At 56.0% G+C, this 26,488-nt stretch overlaps 1 protein-coding gene across 8 annotated transcripts; it reads right to left on the reverse strand.

Moving 5' to 3' along the window:
* Nucleotides 1–1,103: 1,103 nt before the first annotated feature.
* Nucleotides 1,104–26,488, reverse strand: BAHD1 (bromo adjacent homology domain containing 1). 8 transcript variants are annotated; one of them, XM_070271891.1, is made up of 7 exons: nt 26,118–26,488; nt 8,509–9,946; nt 6,358–6,740; nt 5,188–5,347; nt 4,706–4,782; nt 3,846–3,937; nt 1,104–3,400 (listed from the first exon to the last, which is right to left on the reverse strand). In XM_070271891.1, the coding sequence occupies exons 2-7, from the start codon at nt 9,929–9,931 to the stop codon at nt 3,211–3,213; spliced, it is 2,325 nt and encodes a 774-aa protein (XP_070127992.1). In that variant the 5' UTR covers nt 9,932–9,946; nt 26,118–26,488; the 3' UTR covers nt 1,104–3,210. The 8 variants fall into 8 exon arrangements, with proteins under 8 accessions (XP_070127992.1, XP_023475759.1, XP_070127973.1 ...); XM_023619991.2 differs by having other exon boundaries at nt 3,846–3,946; nt 26,118–26,461; XM_070271872.1 differs by lacking the exon at nt 26,118–26,488 and adding an exon at nt 25,876–25,961 and having other exon boundaries at nt 3,846–3,946.

Genomic DNA, 26,488 nt, shown 5'->3' on the forward strand with positions numbered 1-26,488 from the left:
AGGAAGGAATGGAAACCCTGGAGGCCTTCCAGCTCCTTAGAGTAGGCTCCCTGCATTCCACTGTCTGAATGCTGGGGTGCACCTCAGGATGCACCGTTCACTGCTAGAGAAATTAGCGTTCAGGTTCAGCCTTCACCCAACTGCTTCCTGCCTCCAATAGCACTGAAGGTAGATTGCTGGTGGTGGAATTATTTTCTACTGAAATCTTTCGTTTGTTTGTTTTAAACAGTAAGTACATCTTTTGTACTAGGAAAGGAAAAAAACCTTTGAAAAGTTTTTGATAACTTGGCCACATGCACTCATTTCTCTGAACAGTTTTCTGCGTTAGCAGTCACAGAGAAGGAGTCTGAGTGCAGGAACAGCCACTTAGTGGGGGGGAATCCTTGGGCAAGGTACTTGTCTCCACACCAGTTTCCTGTCTGTAAAATAATAGGATATAACCCATATCATGGGACTCCTGTGGGCAGCACACTGATGGCAGTGCTATAGTCCATGGTGGTGTTCATGCCACTGAAAGCCTCAGTGGAAACGCACCTGCCCAGATGTCCTTACCAAGATGCAGAAGAGGGTGGAGCAGCCATGCTTTGCCTCCTAGGAGTCCCCATGGCCTTAGAATTGCCCCACCTTGAGCACAGTCAACAGAGGCTTTGTGGCTGGGGCTGGTTTGAGCCGGGGTCCAGGCAGTCATAAACCCTTGGCCCCATGAAATGGTCTTCACTCCCTCAGCAAGGAGTGCCAGTTGCTAGATATGAGGCCCTGGGACAGTTTTTGCTAGCCAGTTCCAAGAGCATGACCCAAGGTGACGAGATGATAGCCTCACCATGCACCTACTCAGCGACCAGCTCCTAGGTCACTGACCAGGGGAGGGCTGGCAAGCCAAGGATTTCACAGTCCAGGCAGGTGGCTCTGGCCACCACAATGCCAGGAAGTCAACTATAAGCTCCCACTCCCGCCGCCTCTCCTCCTCCCTCTGATTTTTCCTGCCCTCTCTGCTTACTGGCCTCAGTGAGCCCCTGCACTGTAAAGGTTAAGAGGGATCCCCAAAATAGAGTGGTGAACCCCTTGCACCCACACACAAAGACGACAGGACACACAGGAAATGATCCTTTTCTAAATCAATACAATTTCTCAAATTTATTTATTTTTCTTAAAGAAGTACTTCTAATCTCTGTCAAAAGGGAGGTGAGGAAAGGTCCTCCCTCCCTTGTAAACACTGAAATACAGATCTGAGAAACCAGGGTCGACACACACAAAAAGTGCATTTTACAAAATATCAACTAAAATATATTTTACATGAATTATGCTTCCATTGAAATTCTACCAGCTGCATTTTCAGGTTCGAAAAAATATTTCCACATCTAAGAGATTTCAAAAGCATTTAAGTTCTGGGCAGCAGACCCTGCCTCCTGGGAGGAGGGGCCTTGATCTCCTCTCCTGCTGGGTGAGGCTGGGCCCCTTGGCAGCAAGGGCTCAGCACCTGGGAATGAGCTGGCTCCAAGGCTGGCTCTTCAGAACCCCCATGGCCACTCTCACCAGCCTCTCTTACTGCCTGGCCCTCCCGGACTGATGATGCCTTCCTCTAAACAGCTTATTCAATACAAGGGGACCCAAGTCCCTTCCCTCCGGGTTTGGGATTGGGCTTCCCATGTGTAAATTCACCTCAGAAGCCCCGAGGCCTCCCCCCTCCCAGCCCAGTGGCCAATCAGGAGCAGCAGGTCTTCTCTGGGCAGCACGGGGGAGGGGGTTGCTCGGAGGGAGTGCCCTCACGATTGATTTGCTTCTACCTCCCTCTCCAGCTCCTGTCCTCACCAGCGCCACCTCCTCAGCCTGCGGGGTCTATGTCTGCCTCTCCGTAGGGGAGGAGGACTCAATGCTGTCCTCCTTGTCTTCTGTCCCCAAGGGTGTACCCCATGGGAGTGCTCACGAGCAGGTTCCCAGCACCAGGCCCAAGCCACGCTGTGTCCCTCTCCCTCCGTCTCCAACCATGCTCCTCTTTGGTACAAATAGGAAAGAACCGGGCTGCTCCAGCTCCCTCACAGAGAGCCCCAGGGCCAGGGTCTAGCCCTGGCAAGGACAGCAGGGAGCTGGCTGAGCCTCCTAATCTACTCTGGGGAGCAGCATGAGGTGAGAAGAGGGCCCCTGGGCAACAGGAACAAACTGAAAATGCAGGTCCTTAGCTCCTAGAGTGAGTGGCTGCAGCTCAGCAGGTCTGCGGACTGATACAGTGTTGATTCTCGCTGGGATGTAAATTAGTGCAATCTACAAAAGACTAGGGGAGGGGGTGGCAGGGCAAGGGGAGCCACAGCACTCCTTTGGTTTGATTTCAGGTGGGTGTGGCTTGAAGAGTCATGTGTGAAGTTCTGCAAGAGGTTTCCTAGAACCTCCAAGAGTAAGGCAAGAGGAAAAGTCTTCAATAAATCAGGTAGCAATTTTCCTTGCCCCCTGCCCCCCACCCCCTCCCAGCTCCCTTCTGCCCTGAAACGAACCCCATGTTGATCAGTTAACTTCTGGGAAGCCAGACCTGCTGGGCCACCCTCACCAGGAGGCGGACAGGAAGCTGACTCCCACAAGTGGGCCACACCCAGGACTGTGAGGGCCGGGTACCTTGTCCCAGCACCAGGGGCTACTGCAGGGGCAGAGGAGGAAAGCTAGGGAAAGGCCCCAAGTCCAGGAAAAGGAAGTCAATGCTCTGGAAGCCAGACTCTGGCTCTCTCTGCCTCAAAGGAACGAGCTCGGAGCTGTGCCGGAATCTGGGAGAGCCTGGTCCCAGGCTGATGGGGAAGCAGCGGGTCACAGTGGGTGAGGTAAAGCTGGCTCCCACTCCCTCTTGAAGGGCCCAGGGGAGGCTAAAGAAAGGCCTGTTTGGCCTGGTTCCTGAAGGACCCCCCACCCGCCCCTCCAGGGCCCCATGCCCCTCAGGCTTGGCCCAGCCTCAGGGAAGACTGCTTCTTCAGGAGTCTCTGCTCAGGGGACCACAAACAGGTACCCTGGGCCAAGCTGAGAAGCTCTGGTGCTTTTCTTATACCCTGGCCTCCCCTTCCCTCCCATGGGGCCCAGAACCCAAAGGGGCCCCTGCCCTCCCCCCCCAAGAGAACCACAGGCCAGCAACCTCAGGCCCCTGTGGCCCCTTAACCAAGTGCTGTGCTTCAAGCAGTGCCCCCTGCCCCGAGCCCCACTTGCCGTGGGCAGCCCAGTGTGGGCGAGAGGAGGCTACTGGGGGTTCTTGAGGATGCGGCCATGGCGGAAGTCATAGACATGGCGGCAAAGAAACACCAGCTCAGGGTCCGTGTCCTCGGGTACTGTGCGGTGTGGCGGGGTGGAGTAGTCTGCAGAGGGGGGCACCAGTGCTGTCTTTCGGCTGGGGAGGCCCTCACCTCGGCGCTTGGCCATGGCACAGAATCTGCAGTGACACACCGTTTGCTGTCTTTACCACAGCCACCTTTGCAGGAAGACCAATTCCTTCCCCACCCTGCCCAGGGAGCTGGGACATCCCCTCCTGCCCCTGCAAGGGCTGATGCTGCCTCCATCTCTGTCCTGCCAACTGCCAGCCCATCTTCTCTGTCACTAGGGGATCACACCTGCTGGGGCCTCCCTCCCAACCACCTGCCAGCTTTCAGTGACTTTCTCTGAGAGCAGTACTGTAACCTCCTCAACCCTGTCTCAGAGAGGAAACAATTTTTCTTCTTTCTTCTACAAAAATTAGATGGTGGAAGCAGGCTATGAGGGAGAAAGTTCTGGGAGGTCAGGCCCAGTGAGTAAGATCCTCTTGGGGATCACAGGCAGCCCCCAAACAGCCCTGGAGAGTCTGAGGGGAGAAGCCAGCAGATGTGCAGGGCACCACCCACCTGCAGTACTCGGCAAAAGTCAGCACGTAGCACTTCTCCTCGATGCAGGCCACACTGTTCTGGTCCTGATGTCTCGATGCAAAGACTTCATTCTGCAAAGGCTCAAAGGGAGAGAGGAGGGGCTGGTTACCAGGGCTGGAAGCACCCAGCTCCAGGAGCAAGGCAGACACTAAGCCCTCTGCTGGACTCTTGACCTGAGGTAACTCCAGCTAGTGCCCAGAAAGTGAGAGCTTCCCAGAATTTCAGCCTAACTGCTCCTCACTTAGCACCCCAAGGCATTCCTCCTAGGTTCCTCCTAGATCCCGCCAGGTGTCTGCTCCAGCCCCTGACTGTCATCAGGCTCCCGGCCTCCACCCCATGCCCAGGGATGGAGAGGAGAACTGATTAGATGAGAAGTCTCAATGAGGGAAACAAAGTGACAGGGAGCTCAGACGGGGCAGAGACATTACCGTTCCTCGCACACTGCTCGGTAGAGCGCCTAGGGGTGTCAAGAGGAGTCTTTCCCCCTCCCTCTCACGCCGCAGACAGTCTCAGAGCAGACAGGCGTGCTGCTCCACCTCTCCTTTCCTGTCGCCAGGAGGACAAATCTGCTTGCTCCCACTCTGGCACCCTCTGCCATAGAGGGTTCCCTTTCTGCCTCCCTTTTAAGACAAAGGTTACTACTCCCTTTGAAATGTGAATTGGGGCAGTATTCGGAAAGAGGCTAAAACCCAGGCCCTTCCCCAGGTTCTCTGGCATCCAAGGTGATGAGTCCAGAGACTTGACTGCCCATGGCTGCCTCCCCAACACCATGCTCATAGTGCCACAACTTCTCCCTCTGCCACCCTTGCCCTCTCTGACCCATGTGCCCAGCGGCTCACCTCATGCATGCTGGGACTGCGGCCTCCCTGTAAGTGCTCTGGTCTGTAATACCACAAGAGGCTCATCATCAGCTCTCCTGGGGGGAGAAGAGAAGCAGTCACGGCTTGAGCTGGCAACCCCAGAGTTACTTAGACAGGCAGGCAGGCCGGGCCACCTGCCCTGGAGGCTCATCCAACTTTAGTGATTGGGCCAATCCCGCAGGTTCCAGCCACCCATGTCCCCTGCCCCAGGCCAAGCCTGGCCTTCAGTGGCCTGGAATGCTATTAGCATGGAGGAAGAAAGAGGAAAAGGCACTGACAGGTGAGCTAGGGGGACAGGTGCCCAGGCCCTGGTGGCTGGAAAGGTTAATAAGCTGATCCAACTCAAGCCACAAGGCCATCTGCAGCCCTCAGCAGCAGAGAGATGCTGGCCGAGTGGAAGGCAGACTCTGTGCCAAGAACACGGGGAGACTAGGGCCAGGTCAAAACAGGCAGGGGGCTACCTGATTCAGGGTTCTCCCAGAGGGCAGAGATTTTGGCCACATAAGGTGTGGATGTCTTTCGTGGGCCTGACTTGAGGAGGACAGTGTCCCGGACTCGGATCGTCTCTCCGTGCCGCTCCACCGCCTGGTAGCTCTTTCGGATGGCTGGTTCGGGTTCATCCTGAGCAACAAACCAATGACACAAATAGGCTTGTGTGGGGCCACCCTCAGAGTGAGGAGGGAGGGAGGGAGCGGATTACGTCCTCTCTACGCTTTCCTCAGGGCAGTCAAACCACCGAGGACTGAGAAACTGCAACAACAGTTTGCAGATGGCCCCTTCTCCCTAAGGCTGGCTTTTGGGGGCAGGATGGGGAATCCCCATGGTTGGAGAAAGGATGAAAAACGGGAGCAGGGGTGGAAAAGTGGCCTGAAGCTTCTGGGGTGCAGTGTGTCCACCACACCCCCAACAGTTGGCTCTCTCATTCCAAGCCCTAGCATTGGGTAGGTCCTGAAGCTTCCTAATGGGACAGTCTGGGTTTGACCCTTAAACCATCATTGTAAGTGGTGTCACCTTGGGCAAATTACTGAATCGATTACTAAGCCTCAGTTTCCTCATCTGTGAAATGAGGATAATCTTAGGAACACAGGGTCTGTCCCTCACAAGGGAGTGGTGAGAATGAAAGCAGATAATGCAAGCAAAGTGCTTAGCTTAGTTCTGGCCCTTAAGAAGTGCTCAATCAATTTTAGCCTACATTGTTTTCATGATCCCAGATGTTCCCATATCACTATGGTTCTCTGCCTACCCCAGTATCCCCTATACGTACTTATCTAAAGAGCCTCCACACAAGTCCTGCATCTTATAATCCAGGATACAAGGGACAGCATGAGCAGGGATGAAAGGTGAAGATACTTCAGATGGCTTCACTGAGAGTCAGTGACAGAGATGGCAGCCACCAGCTGTGACTGACTGTGCATCCTCTGGCCTCCCCAAGGCGCATGATACAAGACCACTAGAGGCTGGGGGAGCAGGCTGGGCCAGCAGGACTGGTTCCTGGAGTCCAAGTGAGCTGGAGCCCCTCGTCACCTCACAGAGTAGCTAGAGCCTGGGGTTCCTGAGACCCACCTCACTGCAGGTCCTGGGTCCCCCACTGCCACCCTCCCTTGTCCCCATCAGCAAAGAGCTGCACTCACCAAGACGTAGACAGCCTTCTCACAGGCAGCCCCAACGGGCACCCAGCCGTTGGTGCGGCGGCGGCGGCGACGACGCGGGCGTGGGCGCTGGACGCGGGACTGCTTGGGGTGGCTGGGCCTGCGGGCAGCCTTGCTCCTCGCAGTGTGCCTACAGCTGGAGCCCGTGCGCAGACCTGACTTGGAACCGCTAGGAGGCTTGGCGCTCTGAGGGCACGCGCGGGCTACTGTCTGGGGCTCCGAGGTGGGTGTCTGAAGATGGGGGACGGGCTCTGCTGCAGGTGGCACGCTGGGCACAGGGCATCCCAGGAGAGGGTGGGCAGGTGAGGCAGGGTGGCCGGCTTCTGGGAGAGGAAATTCTAGCTGGCCCAGGGACCTACAGCCTTCTGGAAAAAGGAGAGAGGGGGTCAGGCCAGGTGAGGACAAGCAGTAACTCCCCTGGCCCCTCTGCTCTCAGGGCCTGCCCCTGTCTTAATTCTGAGTGTGGACCCAAATGCCACTGAGGTGGCTGGTGGGGGTCAGGAGCCTTTAAGGTAGATTGTCAGAGTGACTGGCTAAGAGTGTTTTTTGACCTTGGAGACTGGTCCACAGACATCTCCATCTCCCCTTCTAGCCTGAAAGAAGGGGAGATAAAGAGAACAGTGTCTCTAGCTGTGATTTCATCTTCTCTAAGGCTTCCACAGCGCTTAGGAGCAGGGGATCTGGAGTTAGACAGCCTGGGATATGAATCCCAGGCCTGCCACTTACTAGCTGTGTGACCTCCAGCAAGTCACTTTACCTCTCAGAGCCTTGCAATAGAAATAGTAGTAGTGAATATCATATAGTGTGTCCTAGGTGTTTTTCTTATCAATGTATTAACTCGTCTCATCCTTACAACCCTATGTGGTAGGAACCATTACCCCCATTTTACAACTAAGGAAAGTGAGAGACAGAGCAGTTACTGACTTGTCTGAGAGTCACGTGGCTAAGGAAATGGGGGAAAACCTTTCACTCCAGGCAATCTGGCTCCAGAGTCTATGCTCAATGACATGCTACATGCCCTCCTATATAAAGTGCTTAGAACAGTGCCGGGGACGTAATGCCCCAGGAAGAGAGGAGGGATAAGGGTTTCAGGTCCCCCAAGTTAGGTGTCTAGACTCGGAAAGTGGCATGAAAGAGAAGGAAAAGCCCAGAAAGAAGTCTGTTGTCACTTCTTAGAGCTCCAACTCACAGCAGAATCTGCAACAACCAGTCTGGCCAGAGCCAACCGGTCTATAAAGCTGTTTTATAGACCCCTTCAAGAACGGGTTGCGGGGGAAAGCCCTGGGAAGGCCTGGCCACTCACTCCCCCAGCAGCAGGGCAGGCTTGCCAGCCAGGATGGCTGTGGTCACTTTGTTTCCACAAGGGAGCCAAGAAGGGGGCCTGGAGAGGCATGTGAGGACACTCCTGCCAGTTTGGGGGAAGAGAGCTCACCATAGGGGTATCTCATAAGCTGCAGCATGAGCCTCTCAGGTGTCTGGGTCTTGCTGGGAAGGCAGACACCAAAGCCACGGGGTCTGGCAGCACCCTGCCTGTGCCAGGGTCTCTGCTTGTCTGTTCTCCGAGTGTGCCCACCCCATCCGCCCCTAGCAAGGTGATGCTAAGTCTGGGCACCACTCTCTTTCAAAGTCTGTATACTATTGTAGCTGGCACCACCTGCTGGGCCTGGTCCCCACCACCCTTCCCATGAATGCTGAACTTGGCCAGCATGCAGAAGAGGGTCTGGGCTTCTGGAAAGTAAGGAATTCTAGCTTTTCTTGAGGAGGGCTAAAGGGACATGGGAACAACTTAGCAAAAGCTTAATTTCAATATTAATCTTGCACTCAGAGACTAAGAATGAGTCTCCCTATAGGGAAGGAGGAGAGGCCCTCTCTGCTCCCTCCCTCCACCACAAGGCTACCTAACTGCCAGGCCAACAAATCTCCATAGACAGCGGGGACAGAGCAGGGCTGCTAAGAGCTAAACATGCCCCTTTCCTGGGAATGCTCCTAGGCTTGGGCCACAAAACTAGGAGAATGCTCCCTTCTCAAAGACCTCTCCCTCCCATGCAAGAGCCAGACCCCAAGCAGCCCCACCCTCCTAGGACACCAGGTTGCAGAGACTCCCTGGTACATCCCACCCCGAGGAAGACTTACCTGCTGCAAAAGGCATTTTGTAGGGGCAGCCGCCACAGGTAGTGCCAATGTGGGTAAGAGACGAGGGCAACATTTCACAGATGCTGTAGCCATTCACTCCAGAGTCCTCGCTGGAGCAGTAGCGAGAGCCCCAGGCAGGGTGCTGGAAAGGGCTGCCTGCGGGCACTGAGCTTGGGGCCAAGAGGAGCCCCTCGTTAGGTGCAGCCACTGGGGACAGCTTGCCCTCGGGGAGCATGGGGCAGAGGGAGTAGCCCCCACACTGCAGCCCCTCTTGGCTGTAGTACAGGTAGAATTTGCCTAGCTCAGTGAGCTCAGGCCGACCACACAGGCCACTGTAATCGGCGGGGTTGCCAGGCATCGGCAGCGGGGACAGCTGGGGTGTGGGGAAAGAGGGCTGGTGCAGTTCCTGTTTGGGGGCAGGTGACTCCTCGCCTGGGCGCCCAGGTTCCGGCTTCAGGGCTGCCTGCCCACCCATGAGCAGGGGCAGGTGGGAGCGCAGACCCAAGGGGCCCTCCAGACCCTTAGTCAAGGGCTGGTAAGGTGGCTGGATGGATGGCCTACGAAGGGTGGCAGGTGGCCATGGCTCCTCAGGGTATCCTTGCCAGCTGAGTGGCCCTGCAGCCTCCCCAGAGCCAGCCCCCTGCCGGGCCTTGGGACAGTTCTTGCCATTGACCTTGGCCCACTTTGGCCTCGGGGCCTTCAGTGCCGCTGGCTCAGTGGAACGCCCGTCAGCTTCAGGATGGGCACGAGGCAGCCGCAGGGGCAGCTCCCGCTCCTGGCTCAGCTTTAGGAAAGCAGCTGCATTCAGGCTGGCCAGTCTCTTGGGAGCTGGGTCACCATCTCGGCGGGCAGCTTCATCCAGTGCTGGCTCTGGGGACAGGTCCCGACTTCCTCCTCCAAGGTCCCCAGGTCGGGGCCGCTTCTTGGAGGACCAGCCCCCAGTGGCCCTGTCGCGGTCCCGGCTGCGGTGAGGGTCTCCCCCTCGACTGCGGCGGGTGCCCGCCAGGCTACTGGTGTCCTCCCGCTCCAGCAGCAGGTTATTGAGGGCCTCAGCATTGAGAGAGGCCAGGCGCCGCTTGCGGGGCTGGGCAAGGCCAGTGTCCTCGCTGGATGGGGCCGGGCTAGGGGGCTTGGGCAGGTCAGGGGGCAGCTCATCAGCCTCATCTGCACTCCGTGGACCAGCCACATTCTCCAGGCGGGTCAGCAGCACTTTGCAGGCCTTGGGCTTCTCAGGAACTAATGGGCGCTTACGCAGTGGGTAGTTCTTGCGGCGCCCTGTGAGGTGCCCTGGGCTCTCAGGCATGCCTGGCTCCACATCTTCTGCCCCCTGCTCCATATTACTGCCTTCCATCTGCAGGGGCTCTTGGTGGCCGGTGGGGCCCGAACTCAGCATGGGAAGGGACTTCCTCCGAGTGTGTGTCATGGAGTATCCTCCGATCTGCAGGACAGGAGGCAGGCAATGAGAGAGGCCCACCCTGGCCAGCCCTGCCTGCTTTCTCCCCGATGGCAGCCCATCCAGCATCCCCCTCACACAGTAATTCTGGCCTATCCCCACCCCATCTCCAGGCTGGATTTACCCAGGACACCTCTTCCAGAGGGCAAAGGTCTAGCAGGGTCGGGCTGCCTCACTCTCGTTTTAGCCTAGGGTCCCTCTCTGAACTAAGCCCTTGGAGAGCCCACAGAACAATGCAGACCCCAGGGTCAGAAGACATAAGGAGCTGGGGGCAAAGCTCTCTGTTCTCTCTACCTGTTCTGCCACCAGATACTCACTGCCAGACAGGAAGCTCTGAAGACACCAGGCCAGGGTGGGGACTTGGGTGGTGGGAGCCCCTCTATTCCTTCAAAAGCATTACTAACCCCTCCCCCATCTCGGGGTCTCTGAGATTGGCCACAGGAGGATAAGGAGTGGACAGTGAGGAGCTGAGATAAGGAAACTGCTCACTGGGCAGTGGGGGAGGCAAAGTCCAGTCTGTGAGGACACCCTGTCTGGCACGTATGGCAGAACAGCCATAACCTGGGTCTTGTCGGGAAAGCCCCCAAAGGGTAGAGCCCTGGCTTTGAGGAGCCTGTGGTCAAGGGAGGCCTCAGCCAACCCTAGGAGCTAGGCTACCTTGGTTCAACTCCAGGGAAGGGCAGCCCAAACTGTGCCAGTGCCTGGGGAAGGGCTGTCGGTAAGGCTGAGATGAGCATTACCAGGTAGGAAAGCCAGGGACCACACACTAGATCTGTGGTATAGCTTTAAACTCCCACCAGCCACTAAGAGTTGGGAAAAGAAAGTATCAAAGAGAAGAACTAACTCAGGGGACAAACTGGGGCTGCCTTGTTAGTCCTGTCCTATTCCTCGGCTCTCTCTCCTGGTAGGCAAGATGCCAGACGGGGGGCAGGGTGGAGGAGTCACAGGAAGCCTAGAGTCCTGACAGAAAATGCCCACAACCAGGCATCATCTCCTACTTTTGCTTGGCAAACACTCCCCCGACCCCCATCATACCTGGGGCAGCCTGGTCCCCGTCCTGAATGAAAAAGGCCAGAGCCGGCTGTGTGCGAGAAGCTGGCACAGCCAAAGCAATGAAGACTGGGGGTGCGGGTGTCAGTGTCTGGTCAGAGATGACTGAGCTGCTCACTCCCTACCTTCTCCCCAACCCAAAGCAAGGGGCCGCCAAGTAAGGTGCCAGACAAGGCTCTGGCCTCCCGGGCACCCGGGCACCCTGCGACCCCTCCCCACCCAGCAGGCCCAGGTTTTCAGCTTACTTTCCCCACTGCTGTTGTTATTCGCACTCACTCTACCCAAGGAGCTGAGAGCAGTCCCTGCTGGGCCAGGATTTAACCCCGACGGCCCCAAGCCTGAGGGCTCCCAGGGACTCCTGAGCCCTGCCCAGCTCGCTCCTGTGGCTTTGGGCCAGCGGCCGGGGTCACTGGGTCCCTTCTCTCCGGAGACGTGCTGCACTAGTTGAGAAAGGGGGCTCAGAAAACCAGGCTGAGGGCAGCATGGGCACTCCTCGGCCCCAAGAAAGGACTTGGAAAACTGGAAAAGGGGGGCAGCGTGCCAGGCATCGCTCTGGCCACGTGCAGGGACCTGCCACTGCTCACAGACCAGGCTCCAGGCAAGACGCAGAGTCACAGAAGGCAAACCCATTCATTCCTGAAGCACAGACAGGAGAGCTCCTACAAAATCCCAGGCATCTGCTAGGCTCCCTAAGACTTGTCCCTGCTTCTAATCAGGGTGCCTGCCCATCCTTGTTTGCTCAGCACGCTTATTGGCAATGCCTCCTTTCACTCTCAAAAGCATCTGTTGGGGCCGGCCCCGTGGCTGAGTGGTTAAGTTTTCACGCTCTGCTTCAGCAGCCCAGGGTTTCGCCAGTTCGAATCCTGGGTGCGGACGTGGCACTGCTCATCAGGCCATGCTGAGGCGGCATCCCACATGCCACAACTAGGAGAACCTACAACTAAAAATACACAACTATGTACCAGGGGGCTTCGGGGAGAAAAAGGAAAAGCAAAATCTTTAAAAAAAAAAAAAAAAGCATCTGTTGCTTACAACCCACACGCCCTTTTCTCAAATGCAGGGCACGCTGTGCCGGAGGTGGAGGAGTAGCAGCAAGGAGAAGCACATCTGTATTTCCTAGGAAAGCTGAGGCCCACCCTCAAAGGGCCTGGAGACAGAGGACAGTAAACAGACCACACAGCTGAGGGGCCAAAGCCCCTCAATGGGCCCCAAGTTACCAGAGAAGTCAGGCCTGGGAATGGTGGGGGCCAAGGCTGAGGTCACCTGGGCTTGCGGCCTTTAAGGACACAGACATCATGTACACAGTAAGGAGGGGGAGATGGGAGAACAAGCACAGGGAGGTGCTTCCAAGCCTGGCGAGCGGAGGAGCTCCAGCGGAGGGGTGGCTGGCCTGCTCCCGCTCCCCCGCCAGTTTGCCGGTGGACTGGCTGCATGGGTGGACACGCCCAGGATTCTGGGACACTTGCCCACTTCTCAGTCTTGTCCTCTCAACACGCAAAAGGTCCCAAGCAAGGAGCGGCTAGGAGGAGGGCCTTCCATGTTCAGGAGCCTGTCTCCAGAACCTTGGAATTTGTTCCCTGTAGAGAGTCTTGCTCTTTCACCTCCCATTCAGCCCTCTAGTCCCTGAGGGACACCTACTGTCCCTGGGCTGACGATCCCAGGAAAGCTCTGAATCACAGGGTGCAAGTCACATTTCCAAATCAAGCGTAAGCACCTCCAGGTAGCCTCCCTTAACATTGCCAAATCTCCCCTCGCCCACTAAAAACGCCCAAGGCCATTGAACACACAAGGGAAACAACGCCTAGCTTTCATGTGGTGCCTAAGACAGCAACGCCACTCACTGTCCCGAGGAGAGGCTAGGGTCTCCGCCGCCTGCCTTACTGTACCCCAGTCCGCGGAGAGCAGGTGAGTTATGCTTTGAAGCTGGACGTGTGAGAACCTTGGCTGCAGCTTTTCCCTTGGGTGGGGCTGGGTGGAGGGGGCTCCCAGCCTGCCGGGGCCCCTCTAACCTGCAAGGGGTCCCTCTAACCTGCAAGGGGTGGCCCAGCTCCTTTGGGGAAGAAGCTCCCGGGAAAGCAATAGGCTTGGTTCCCATTCCAGCTCTGCCAATCCTCCTGCTGTCCTGTCCCTCCCATGTATCCACTGCCTCAACTAGGAACTTTCTCTCTGCACTACCCTTCTCCTCTCCGGGAAGCCCTGTCCTCCCAGGCACAGGGAGTCCAGGCCCTCCTGGGACAAGGTTCCTAGGAGGGCCTCCCCAGGGCATATTATCCCTCACCTAGACCCTGTCAAGCAAGCTCTCACTGAAGAAAGTCAGTCTGACTGTCCCCAGCTCTGAAGAGCAATCGGCCAGCTGCTGTGAAGGACAGTGGCCCACCGCTGGTGGGTCTGAGTCAGAGGCCCAGACAACAGGTTGAAACCAAAATCCCAAGTGTACTCTAAAGACAGCAAAGGGGCCATCTCAGCCCTGGGCACATCAGGGTCTTAAAATGGAGGAGGGAGATGAGGCCCAGCTGAAGTGTCATGGGGAGGTCTGGGCCTGTGTTGCCCCAGGCCTGCCCAGGGCTGGGAGAAGCCATCTCCACAGAAGCAGAAAGGGAGGGAGAACGCGTCTTTTGCCCTCAAGCTGCAGCTGCACAGGACATCACCCCCCACCAGCGAGGGCAGAGCACACCCAAGATGTGGTGTGCAAGGGAGGGTCAGATGTCTGGAGGAGTGTGGGCTGTGGGCATCACTGAGGGGAAAGTGAGGGGGGGGCCTAGACCAGCAAGTCAAGCCCAGATGTCTCCCACAAGCAGAGGCTGCCCTGGGGCAGGAAGTGGTCCTCAGCCTTGACCGTGGCTCCCCCCTTACTTACCCAGCTCAAGGCAGCAGCCCCATGCCCATTCTTAGGGCTTCAGGAGCCAGGGCTCTGCCACTGCCCTTCCTGAAACCTCTCTGACTCACTGCACTTTAAATTTTGCTTTTCAGTCTTTTTGGTTTATTGTTAATGGGAGGTGCGCATTGAGGGGGGGTCTTAGGCAAAGGCAGACCAGGTGGTCACCTGGGTGAGGGCCAGGAAGGGCCTTGACCCAAGCCGCCTCCCAATTACACCTAAAGCCACAGTGGCCCTGAGTTAAGAACTGCCCTCCTCTGCAATGTGTCCTGCAATAACCTCCCCCTCCCCCAAAGGAATAACACTTTTTCTTCAGCATTGAGTTTCTTGAATCTTCTATGAGAAAAGAAAAGCAGCAAGGGCACAAAGGCTGGCTCCTCTTCTTTTCAACTCAGCTGATGGCACTCATGGCAAAACAGAGAGGGGAAGCTGCTCAAATTCTTACACTAAAGCCAGGTAAAGACGCAGCTGGGAGCTCCTGAACCCCCAAGCGCTGGTCAAGGGGAAAGAACCAAGCTTTGAGTCAGGCAGACCGGGGTTTAAATGCCAGCTCTGCCCCTCATGAGGAACTTACTTAATTTCTCTGAACTTCAGATGCCTCATCTAAAACGGACACATCGAAATGAACCTTACTGAAGAGCAGGGGTGAGGACAACAGAGTCACCGTGCAGGAGCCTAGCAGGGTAGGAAGCAGGCAGGCCAACATCCCTCCCCTCTTCCAGACCCACTAACAGAGGAGAGGAGCCTGCTGCCCTTAGCCTGGGCCGTTCCCCACAGCAGGAGCCAGAGTGGTGGGGAAGCCAGCTTCCGCTGTGAGAAATCTGAAAACCCAGCCTGCACCTGCACCCTGCTCGGCCCCCAGTCCATGGAAACACGCAAGTGCCAACCCCAGGGAAGGATGGCGACGCAGCTCCTTTCCCACGCAGGACCCAGTGTGGGATGAATTGTGGAGAGTTCACTTTACGACAGAGCAAGACAGGGGCAGAAACTGTATCCCAACAGATCCTGAACAACGCTCTGCGCCTCCGAGAAACATTCACCTGGATGGTGAAAGGCGAGATCTGCAGATGCTAAAGGCCCAGGGGACGGGGTCGGAGGGTGTACATTCTGCCTGTTGCCGCCATCTGGCTGCGGCCGGTGCAGGCACCCAGAGAGCAGAGTTCTCTGGCAGCACAGAGCTCATGCCCCAGGGTGCCGTCCCTGAGGAGAGAGCAGTGGCCATGGCCACCAGCCCCACCTCCCTGGTGCCCATTCAGCCTCATTTGCTGCGGGCATTCAACGCACTTTACAACCAGGCCAGGACCCTATGAACACCTACCTGGGCAGGAAGCACGTCGCCCAACCAAAGGGAACTGGCCTAACCCGTCTGGATACAGCCTGTTTTAGAGACTGCCCTCAGGTCTGGTGGCCATCTGAGGAACTGGGCCCGCCCCCCTTGGAAGCACCAAGCCTATCCATAGCCTGTCAGACCACCTGCTCCTCACGTTTCACACTGGCGGCTCCCAGGAGCTCAGAGCCGTGGAGCGGCCATGCAGGGAAAGTCCGCACCCACCCCACATACAGTCTGATGCATCAGCCAGGCCCCACTTCTGGCCACTCTTGTCCACTCTGACCATCTTAGCCCAGACACACAGGCCCAGAGCTGCACCCAAGTGTCCAGAACCCTCCACTTACTTCTGGCTCCAGATACAAAGCCAGACATCCCATCTCTTGTAACTACAAAGGAACACAAAGCTCAGTGGGAAAAGAGGAGTTTTAACTCAGACTATAAAGTAGATTCTCCATTTTATATTAGAATCGCAACTAAGTACAGAAATACATGAACAGTAGAGTTGTTGGAACCACCTTCTCACTGGAAACTGCCAGTGCCTTAGTCTTAGGACATGGCCCTTCCGATAGGTAGGGGGCCGAGTGAGAGAGATGAGACTACCTCTTGGATCTAGAAGTCGATATATACACATGGACCCTTGAGCTAGGACAGTGGACAGAGACCACTGCTATTTTAAGCATACCACAGTGCTCGACTTTAAGAAACTTGAACGTGACAAATCATAAGGTGATCAAGCGCAATACAAAATTAGTCTTTAGAAGCTTTCTTTAAAGGCACACCTCCCTACTTCAGGCGGTCTGCCTTCCCCTAGCTTCTTCCCAGTGCACAGCTCCTGTGTGCACGAGGCAGATTTGTATTTGCAGGTGCTGCTCCAGCTAAGCCACAGCCCCCGCTGCTCATTCCCAGGCACCCGGCACCTCTTGTGACCTTTGCTCACGCAGCCAACACTTGCTGGCCCCTCGCCACAGCTCGACACAGCAGAGGTAAGACCCATACAGGGTTAGAAGCCACTTCGTGCTGCTGCTAATCCTAAGTGGGCTTGGTCAACAGCCTGTGCTTCTCTGAGCTTTGGTTTCCTTATCTATACACAGCAAGGTTGTTATGAGGATCAAGTTAAATAAGGCTGTCTGTCAAATGCCTAGCAGAGTACCCAGTATACAATGGTGCTCAATACAAGCTCATTCTTTCCCCCATATGTCAAGTATTAAGTGCTGAAGAAAAATGCAAAAAAAAAAAAGAAATTGGAGCCCGGCTGGCAGAAAGAGGACAAGACAGTGCGACAGGGGCTGTGATGGAGAGCTTGGGGCTCGGTGGAGAGCTCCAGCTCCATGGCAGCTTCACAGAGGGTACATCCGAGCTGGGACTCAGACACTTACTGAGGGCCGACCTCATGCCAGCTGTACTGAGGGGAGAAGAGCCCAGTAGGGAGGGGTAGACAGCAGTCTAAGAAACTCACTTCACAAACACTCGGATGCAGGAAGAGGTAGCAGACAAAAGCTGAAGTCTTGAGGGCAGGAAACAAATGCAAGTTTTCCCACACTCACCCCTACTGGCTCCACATAGGACTACTCCAGGCTGGGGGACAAGGGAGCATCGGGGCAAGACTCCCTCAGACCCTCCTACCCAGGCTGAACCAGAAGTAAATCTATTCCTGGAGCAGGACTCATTTGCTCCAGGCAGTTAACAGCAAGGGAGACATAAAACAGGAATAGGGACAGGGCACCCCAACGCTCAGCACCAGGCCCTCAATGGACCCAGGGGGAAAGCTCAGGCTACAGATGCATCATTCTTCAAAATACACAACAGCTCACCTGCCTGCTCCAGGCACCTGCCTGGGGTGGCAAAGGGTACACATGTACTGTTCAACCACCAGGACACCCCAGGAACCAATAACTTAGATTTCTAAGATGGCTTGCCAAGACTGGAGGTGCTATCTCTTGTCCTGAACAGAAGAAACCGGCCAACCAGGTCAAGAGGGGAGCTCTGTCCTTGGCGTCCCCAGCAGAGTGCTAACCTCCTGAATGAGCCAGCCATGAGGAACAAGACGCGAGACCAGGCCTTCCCAACACTTTGCCAGCACAAGCAGAACCACAAGGCAGACCCTATTAGAGTTGTAGGCACCCAACTCGAATATCTCACACCTAACTGACTGACCGATTAGTGCCACCCCGCCGTGAGGATGCAAGAACTATGAGGACAGGCGGGCTCTGCCTTTCTTGCCACTAGAGCCATCCGCAGGGCTTAATAAGAGCTTGCTGAATGAATAAAGATCTGGTTGCCCACTCGCCCCACCCCATCTACCCTAGACTGATGGCACCACGTGGAGCCCTGGACAAGAAACTCTGACCTCACATTCTCCCCCATCTTGCGAGTCCACCAGGCCTTTTCAATGTAATCCAAGTTCAAGAGGGCTACTTCAAGAAATCTCTCATATTTACACAGCACATCCTCCTTCTCTCTGCCAGCTTGCCCAGCTATCTCAGGAAAATATTCCTCTCATTTCACTCCTTACTGCAAACCACTGAGCAAGGGTAGCACTTCTATCAAGACAAAGAATGTCACCTATATTAAGGTGAACTGAGCAGCGAAGAACCAGAGTTAGCATTATCAGTCCCCAAATCCCCTAAGTGTGCAGGGCTGGGAATTCTTGATTCACCACAGAGGCTTCTAGTCTAACAGGATGGCTAATGTTTGTCAAGCACTCACTATGCGCCCGACACACCACTCAAAGCACACGATATTCACCCTCATTTATCCTCACAGCCACCTCACGCCCTAGCTGTTATCTCATCTGAACGAGGAGAAAACAGAGGAACAGAGGGAAAAGAACTTGCCCACACTCCCGCGCCATCCAGGGTCAAAGCCTGCGTGTGTGGTGTGGGTTCCCAAGCCCATACCCCCACTGCAATACAGGACAGTGGCTGGGTCACAGACTGTCATTAGACAGACACTTGCACATTCCATTTTGTTTTTCAGTGCTGTTTTAATTATTGGCATTAATACGTTATTAGTTTTTCCTGATTTTTCACCACAAAGGAACTGAAGAGGTACTCCAACTAAAGGCAACTGTGGGCTGGCCACGGAAGGTACGCATAATTTTACAAAGTGCTTCTACAGAAAAGTCTGCTCAAAGTTCCCAACTAACTCTTACTTGCAGTTTGGAAACAAACCCACTTTATAGCCTAGAAAGGGGGTATGGCTTTCAAAGATATGTTGTCTTGATTTTACAGTAAATCCAGAAAAGAAGTCGACAGACCGCACCCACGCATCTAACCACATCTCTTGAGTCAGATCAAATCTCTTTCCTCCAGCCCGACCTGCAATGACGACTGAAATTTGGTCATCACACACCAAACAGCCATCTTAATATTCGAAGACATATTAACTGCCCTTTGGCTACCTCTCTTTGGGCCAAACAGATCCAAGTCCTTTCAATTTTCTCTGAAGATTATCTCTTACAGTCACTTCATCAATTTTACAATTCTTTTTTACATACTGTTCCAACTGTGTGAACCCCTCCAGGCATACAGCAGGGGACCCCCCTCACTTCCGAGGAGGGCCTGCCCACCCTGGCTATAGTGGAAATGTGGCTCCATCTTTCCTTCCAGCATACTCGTCAGGATATCCTGGCATCAAGTAGCACCTTAATACCTTTCCTGTGATTTCTACAAAGACTCTCTAAAAACTAATAATTCATCTCTAAACCACCTGGCCAGATGAAAATGTGATTAAAAAACTGACTTTTCTCCAAACATTTTAGACAGGTAGCTGGGCTTGGAGAAGCACCTCAATGTGAGCCACCCCTCTCCTCCACAGGCTGGAAGCTGAAAGAGCTGCAGCTAAGGAGGGTGGGGGACCAAACAAACACTGGGGATGGAACAGACGCAGGAGCAGTCAGCACCACTCCAGGTGAGATCTGGGGGTCACAAAAGGTGGAAACACCCCAGGTCCCATCCTCTTAACCAAGGACAGGGAGTCAAAGCACCTCGCCCCTCCAATCCACTGGAAAACACACCGATGGGAGAAAAAAAGATGTAGACCCAGTTCTTGCCTGGCACTGACCTTGTTAACTAAGAAGAGTCACCTGTCATTTTTTCATTCAGGTAATTTGGTCATGGTGCCTCGGAAAAAAGTCCCCATTTCAAATCTTAGAGAGGTTGAGAGACAAACCCATTCTTTTATTCCCGGGGGATCGGCCCTGCAGAGGATCTCAAGGACAATGTTATTTTTTTATTTTTTGTGTGTGAGATGCTGAGTCAGGTGAATAACCAACCATCCTTGCAGGTGTTTCCCACTGGGAAAAATGGAATCTGGATGAAAATCCTTCCCAGGACACAGCCCAAAATCCTGGCTGTGACTTCACCCTGAGGCCTGCTCACCAAACCCACAGTCCTTTGGTCCCCAGCTTCTAGACCAAGTGGTCTAGTGCAGGGCATCAAGCCCCTATTGGAACCCCAGGGCCCGGCTGGTGCTCAGCAGCTCTGCAAAGCCAGCTCAGTGGAGCCAACGGCGCTTGTCGGGCTGTCTAGCCCCGAGCAGTCCGTCTGCAGCCTCGCAGCCGCCACTGCTCTTCCTCCTCCTCCCCGTTAGCTGGTTTACTGCTCATTAGTGGCGGTACCAGGAGGTGGGCAGGAAAAACATAAAGGAGCTGAAATTCAAACCAGTCCATTTTACTCCAGTTAGGTGCCTCCCATAAAACCAGGCAGGATTTCATCATCCAGGACCTCCGTGTCCCCTGTCCCAGGGAGGTCGAAACAACCCATAGGGTGAGGGGCTGCAGAATCTCAGGACCCCAGGCACCAGGACTCTATGCTTCTAGTTATCATGAGCTCTTATCTACGTTCTGTATTTCCATCTTTTCAGGGTTAACATGCACTTCTAGGCATGAGCTGGCCCACCAAGTCAAGGCAAGGGACCTGCTGAGCAGGAGAGCTGAGGCTGCCCTCAGTATCGAAGCATACTCTCCTTGTCCCTCCGAAGTCCCCAGCACAATGGCAAGTTCACAAAGAAAGTGATTCTTGCCAGACTGTGCTAGCCAATTCCCATAAATACTTGGGCTGGGGTAGTACTGCTTATGTAAAATGCTTCCCCATTGAGAGATGCTGCTTTATTTACATTCTTCACAACCCATTCATAAAAAGGAGGCCCTTTAATGTTGGGGCTGTTCGTATAATGCTCCATAAACCCAGCAGCTTCGGCTGGCAGCCTTAGTTCAACACAGGCTACTTCTCAACTCCAGAGACTTTTTTTCCTTAAGATTTTTTTTCCCCTCTCTTTAATGACTCACCTTGCGACAGGGCGCTGAGGCCAGATGTTGCAGGAGCAAGGCCAAGAGGACTAACAACAGATAAAATGAAAACACACAACTCCTCCTGAATGCTAGGACAGAGAGGTGACGAGGAATGAAAATAAATAAACTGAATATCCCTATAGAACTCTAATGCGAAGTACGTACGTTGGAAGGTTGAATTCCTTCCAGGATTACTGAAACTTTCTTTATGGATGTCAAAATCCTTCCCAACTTACATCTCTACATAACAGAGAAGATGTGGAGGAGATTTTTTTTTTTTAACCCAAAATGAAAAGATACAAGAGGGCTCCTTCTGGTTTTTGATTTGCACTGCAGATTAATAAAAAAACAGTAATTTTCTCTGCATCTTCACAGAAGTATTCCAGGGCCTGCTGGATCCAAGAAGGGCACAATTTGCTCAGGGTGAAGAAACTCAGGCAAATGTCCTAAAGAGAGGAAGGACTGTGTTCTAGGGCACGCAGTAAAATCAGCCTGAGCAGTTCAGGAGAGAGCCCAGGAGATGCATTCTGAGGCAGCTTGTCTCCTGTCTCCTGCTACAGTAGAAACAAGGAGAACAGAAGTAGTAGGGATTTTTTTTTAATTGACGGGGAGCGGTCTGCATCGCCATGGCAACTGTGAGGGGTGGCCTTCCCGCTTGGAAGGGAAATGCTGGTCCATTAATCATCAAACTGGGGCACAAAAGGGAGGTTTGGGGGGAAAGGGGATGGATGCAGAATTTATTTTTTCACTGTCTAGACTCAAACCAGTCACCAGTTCTCTCTCCCATTTCCCCCATGGCCAGGGTTGACGGTAAACAAAAACAGAAGTTCTAAGAGCTGGGATGATAGCTCTCCTTTTTGATGGGTCCAATGTGGGGCGGATCATGCCTTCCATGCCAGCGATGCCCCTATAAACACCTCTTCCAACAACAGTCCCAAAAGTCCCATCCACAGGCCAGACTCAGCAGTCTTTTTCTTTTCTGTTCTCAGAACCATGTTTTCTCCCTCATTTACACCCAGGATTGAGAAGAGATAAAACATATGGATTCATTTAGCATGGACAACAAGGAAAATTGCATAAGAGCAGCAAAGCCGGGTGGAGAGAATGGCCTGGTAGGGTAGGAGGAAAACAGGGTTACAGCCCTTTTCCAATTCATGTCTATATGGTGTCATGTGAGCAATCCCCAGGACAGACTCTTCCCAGCCAGAATATCAGAAACAACATCTAAATTTCATTTGCTCCCCATGCAAAAGTACCCCAAACGTGCTCTATCTACATGCCATTGACAGAAAAGGTTGGAAACCACTAAGGACTCCATACTGAGCATTTCTGGAGAAGCAGAAGGGAAGGCTTCCCCTCTGTTCCCACCCAACTAAGCAGCCAACTGCATTTATTCATTCAACAAAAACAAGGTGCACAGCACTATAGCAGAAATTCCACAACGTTCAAACACACGCACACATACACACCAAGGTTTAACACTCATACTGTCCCGGTCCTTAAGAAACTTCCAACCTACAAAACCACTCAAAAACACACCATGTTATAAATCCAGAGTCACAATCACAGAGGCAGGCAATGTTGGCCTGGTGGCCTGAGTGACAGCGAGACGAAGGATGGGAAGGGTTCAGGTGGGAGGAGAGGAAGGCGAGGGGCTCCTCAATGGGGACAACTGGGGAAGGGAGCAGGAGCAAAGATGCAGGGAGATAAATGTGCATGACACAGCCAGGGGAGAGCCTTAGGGGACACTGTCTAGGGTCAGACTGCAGGAAAAAGGGGAGCCATTGCAAGTCTGCGGATAGGAGAGCAACATGGGGGAAGGAGTGATTTAGGAAGAATGATCTAGCAGCCGTCTACAGACTGGATCAGAAGGACTAGAGGAAGCAGGAGGGAAAGAAAGGTTGTAATAACAACACAGGCCTGACATGGGGACAGGAGGGCAACAGAAAGGAAGAAAAGGAGGAAGGTGCAAAAATGATAGAAACTAAATTCTCCAGAGCAAATCTTCCCAAATACTTGATTCCACTGACGTGAGTCTCCTACCAGGTAAAGAGCTTGTCAAAGAGAAAAATGTTGTTTTGGCAATTCCCCTTTATATTCCAGTGGCCAGACCAGGTCACCCCCTTCTGACTGCCACCAAAAGAAATCACATACTGTGTAGTCCAGAGAAGGCACAAAGGCCTTGAGATTCTTCATCATTCTCTGGATCTTAGACATACAATTAAATTCTCTCAGAACAAACTTTAGTCTCCTGCATGAGGTAATACCTCCCTTTCCCACAAGTCTCAGCTCCACCCAGCCTGGGGTCTAGACCCTCCTGGGAAGGGGGATGGAGGGCGGCCATGAATTAACTCTATGCCTATCCTAGGCAAGGCTGACAGGCAGCTTTCCCAGGGCAGGCTACAGCCAACCACAGCTGGGGGCAGCTAGTAACCAATAGCTCCGTAAGGTAGGGCTCAAACCCAGATTCTCAGCAAAAGACCACAATCTAAACAGCCGGAGTTTCTCTGTCTTTGTGGTCCCAACTTTTCCATTAGGTATGGGGTCACACCAGGGGGCGTGGGAGCTCTGAATGGGTTTTTACAACTGGGAAAACAGCACCCAGTTTAGAACTGGTGACTGGTGGGGTTAGAGGGACTTATAGCTTAAGCCACTGGTTTCCAAGTGTCCTCCAGTGGGCCAAGGACAGTGGTGTCCCTCCAGGACATGTGGTGCCCTTTTCTCCTTTATTCAGATGACATAGGGGTGGAGAGAGTAGGAAGGAAAATCTCAGGTGGCACAAAGTAAAAAGGTCTGGAAACCTTTTTTATTTAGTCATTAAATGCCTGCCTGGATGTATAAACCCAGCTTCTCATTTCCCTGCATGGGTACCTTCTCTGGCTAAAGAAAAGTGCTGAAGGCAGTTCAGGACGGACTGCTGGAGCACATTTGGGGGTATCTCCTAGGCCCCAATACAACTGGTCGTCTGCCCTCTTAGGACTGTTGACATGTCGACTAGGAGATGTCCCAGGTGGGATTAAACCTCTGCCCAGGGGCAGACTCTGCTTTCTGAAACCCCTCATTCCTGGCTGACTCTAGAGCGGCTCACTGCACTGTCGCCTCGGTGAGTCCAGCAACCCGATCGCCACCGGCCAGGCCCACCGTGTGCACACCCCCACCTCTGCCCCTCTGCCCTGGCCGGGTCGACCCCTCTCTTCCCAGAACGGCGAAGCGATCCGCGGCTGGTGCGGTGAGCCAGTGCCGCAGCTCCTCCCGGCGGGCGCCCCGGCCCCCGCAATCCCCGGGGCAGAGTCCGGCCCTGTCGCCCGCCCCTCGGGGTGGGTGGCTCGGACCCGCTCCCCTCCCCGACGCCACCACCTGCGCCCGCTCCGGCGCCGCCTTTGTCCGGCGCTTCACCGCCAAGCGGGCCCCTCGGGCTCGACCTGACCCGGCCCCCCGCCCCGGAGGAGAGGCGGCGAGGCGGGCAGGGCATGACCAGGCCGGGCCGCGAGCACGGGGTCCCGCTGTCACTTGGAGGCGGTCTGACAACTTCGATCCCCCCGCCCCACCTCGGACTCGGCCGCCGCTCCGCACGGTCCCCGCCGGGCCTCCCGCGGCCCACACTCGCTTCTCGAACCGGTTCCCTTCCGTCTTCGGCGCCTCCCTTCCTCCCAGCCCGATCAGGTCGGGTCTACACTAGCCCCCGCCCCGGCGCGGCCCCCATCCTCTGTCCCCCATCCAGTAATAACCGGCCAGCTCCCAGCGCGGGAGGGCGCCCCCCACCCTGAGCGGGCGATCCCGCGGCGCCGCCCCCAGCCGCGGCCCCTTGCCTCGGGGACCGCGAAGGGGGAGGGGGCGCAGCGGGGGGGCAGGGGCCTCGCCGCCCGCGCACTCCGAGGCGAGCCGGCTCCGCCGCGGCGAGGAAACGACCGGCGTCCTCCCGCCCTCCGCGGCCCGGGACGCCCGCGCCGCCGCCTCCCGGCCGAGCTGCCACCCTGCGGCCGCCACCCACCCCGCCCCCGGCCTGCGAAGCGGGCGGCCCCCCGGGGGCTGTCACCTCGAGGCGCGCCGCGCTCCCCGATGGCGGGACCGTGGCGCCGGACCCGGGGGAGGGAGGCGGCGCGAGCGGGCGGCCGCACCTGCTTCGCGTCGTCCGTCCGTCCGTCCCTTCCCGGGCTGGCGGGGGCGGCGGCGCGGCGCGCTCGGTGGGGCGCGCTGACGGGCGGCCAGTCCTCTCCCCTTCACTCGTCTGCCTCCCTCGCTCGCTCCCTCCTGCTGGCTCGCCCCTTCCCCCCTCCTCGACCCCGGCCTCTAGCTCACCGGGACGGCGGCGCGGACGGCGCAGCTCTGGGCGCCCGCAGGCCCCGGCCGGGCTGGAATCCGGCGGCTGGAACCCCCCGGGGGCGCTCAATTCCCGGGCTCCACGCTGCTGCGTCAGCGCCTCCTCCTGGGGGCCGGGGCCGGGCGGGCGGAGCGGGGGCCGCGGCCGGGCGGGGCCGTCGGGGGGGGCGGGTGCGCCTGGCCCGGGCGGGCGGACGGCGGGGGCCGGACGGGCGGGGCAGGCAGCCGGACGGGCGGGCGGCGGGGGCCGGGCTCCGGGATCCGCTACGCCGCTCGCGGTTCCCCCACAAACTCCCCGAGAGCGGAGCCTCCGCCGCCCTCCTTCCTGCTTCCTCGTCCCCAGCCAATCAGCTGCGCGCCCCTCGGCCAGCTCCGCCAATCAGCCACCCCGCCCTGCGCTGGCCCGGCCAGCCAATCCGGCCCTTGGCTCCCCCTCCCGATCTCCGACCAATCAGAACCGTCGGTCGGTCGTCCCAACGCAGGGGGCAGCACGAGGCGGCCGGGGGAGGCGGTGCGGGGAGTGGTGGGGCCTGGGGGGAGGGGTACGGTGCCAAGGGTGGTGGTGGGGGTTGGTTTTCTTTGCCGGCTTCTTGGATTTTTCTCTTCGTCTACCGAGCCTGAGCCCGTATCCCATGGTGACCTGACCCTGGAGCCCCAATCCCCCAGCTGCTACCCCACCCCCCCGGGAAATCTTACCTCGCCCCCACCCAGGCCGTCACCCCTCTACATCCCTCTTCCCTCTTCTCCCCTATCCCCCACTGGAGAAAACTGCAGGCCGAGGAACACCCCACCCTCGCCAGCGGCTGCTGCCCCCAGGGCAAAGCTTCGGGAAGACCAGCCGAAAATCAAGAGAGGACAACCCCCCTTTCCTGCAGAAAGGGCCCCAGACTCCAGCGAAAGGGCCCCGACTGCTGAGAAGCCCCTCCCGCCCTTGCCTCATCTTTCCGACTTCCCTGCCTGCCACGTCTCCTTTCCTTTCAAGCAAGGTCGGTCCTGGCTCGGTAACCCCTCACCCGCATCTCTTTTTCCTCTTTCTCCCCTTCACCTACCGCCCCCAACTCCAGCTCTTAATTCACCCTTCTCAGAAGCAGAGTGTGGAACCCTCATCCATTTCCAGCTGACAGCAGAGCCTGGTCTGTGAGTCCTTGACACCCACACACCCTCTTCCACCACCGCGGGGAACATCAGAGCTCTCTGGGGGAGGGGAGAGGGGACGGGCAGCCTGACAGCCCCGGCTGGACTCCCTCCCTCGCGTCCCCAAGCCAGGATGGGACCAAGCGCAGACACTTACCTGGCTTCCCTCTAGTCACCGAATGCTCTGGCTCCGTCTCACACCCACAGACGTGCCTTCCCAAGCCCGAGCACGCTCGCGGGGTCAGCAGGGTGGGTGGGCACAGCAGGCGGAGGTCACACGGAGGTGTGGGAGGTCCCTCTGAGGTGCGGGAAGGGGCTGTGTCTTGAGCACCTTGTGTTGCCAGAGCCGGGATAGGGCTTCACTTCAGTAAGCACTGGCTGTGCACATAGTAGGTTCTTGAGAAATGCTGAGTCCACCCCAGAACAAAGCCTCATTCCCAATTCAGGCGGGGGAGGGGAGCTTTGGGAGGTAAAAGGAACAGCAGCAAAAACGGTAGTGTCAAGTCACCAGAGCGCTGGGAGCAGCCC

This window comes from Equus caballus, chromosome 1 (assembly GCF_041296265.1).
Source record: "Equus caballus isolate H_3958 breed thoroughbred chromosome 1, TB-T2T, whole genome shotgun sequence".
Lineage (NCBI taxonomy): Eukaryota > Metazoa > Chordata > Mammalia > Perissodactyla > Equidae > Equus > Equus caballus.

Excerpts from the sequence above, each read along its gene's own strand:
- BAHD1 (XM_023619991.2), bottom strand. The coding sequence starts at position 9,931 with ATGACACACACTCGGAGGAAGTCCCTTCCCATGCTGAGTTCGGGCCCC. Across the intron at positions 6,741-8,508 it reads CAAAATGCCTTTTGCAGCAG|AAGGCTGTAGGTCCCTGGGC; the intron begins GTAAGTCTTCCT and ends TCCTTTTTCCAG. Across the intron at positions 3,947-4,705 it reads GCAGTCCCAGCATGCATGAG|CCTTTGCAGAATGAAGTCTT; the intron begins GTGAGCCGCTGG and ends TCTCCCTTTGAG.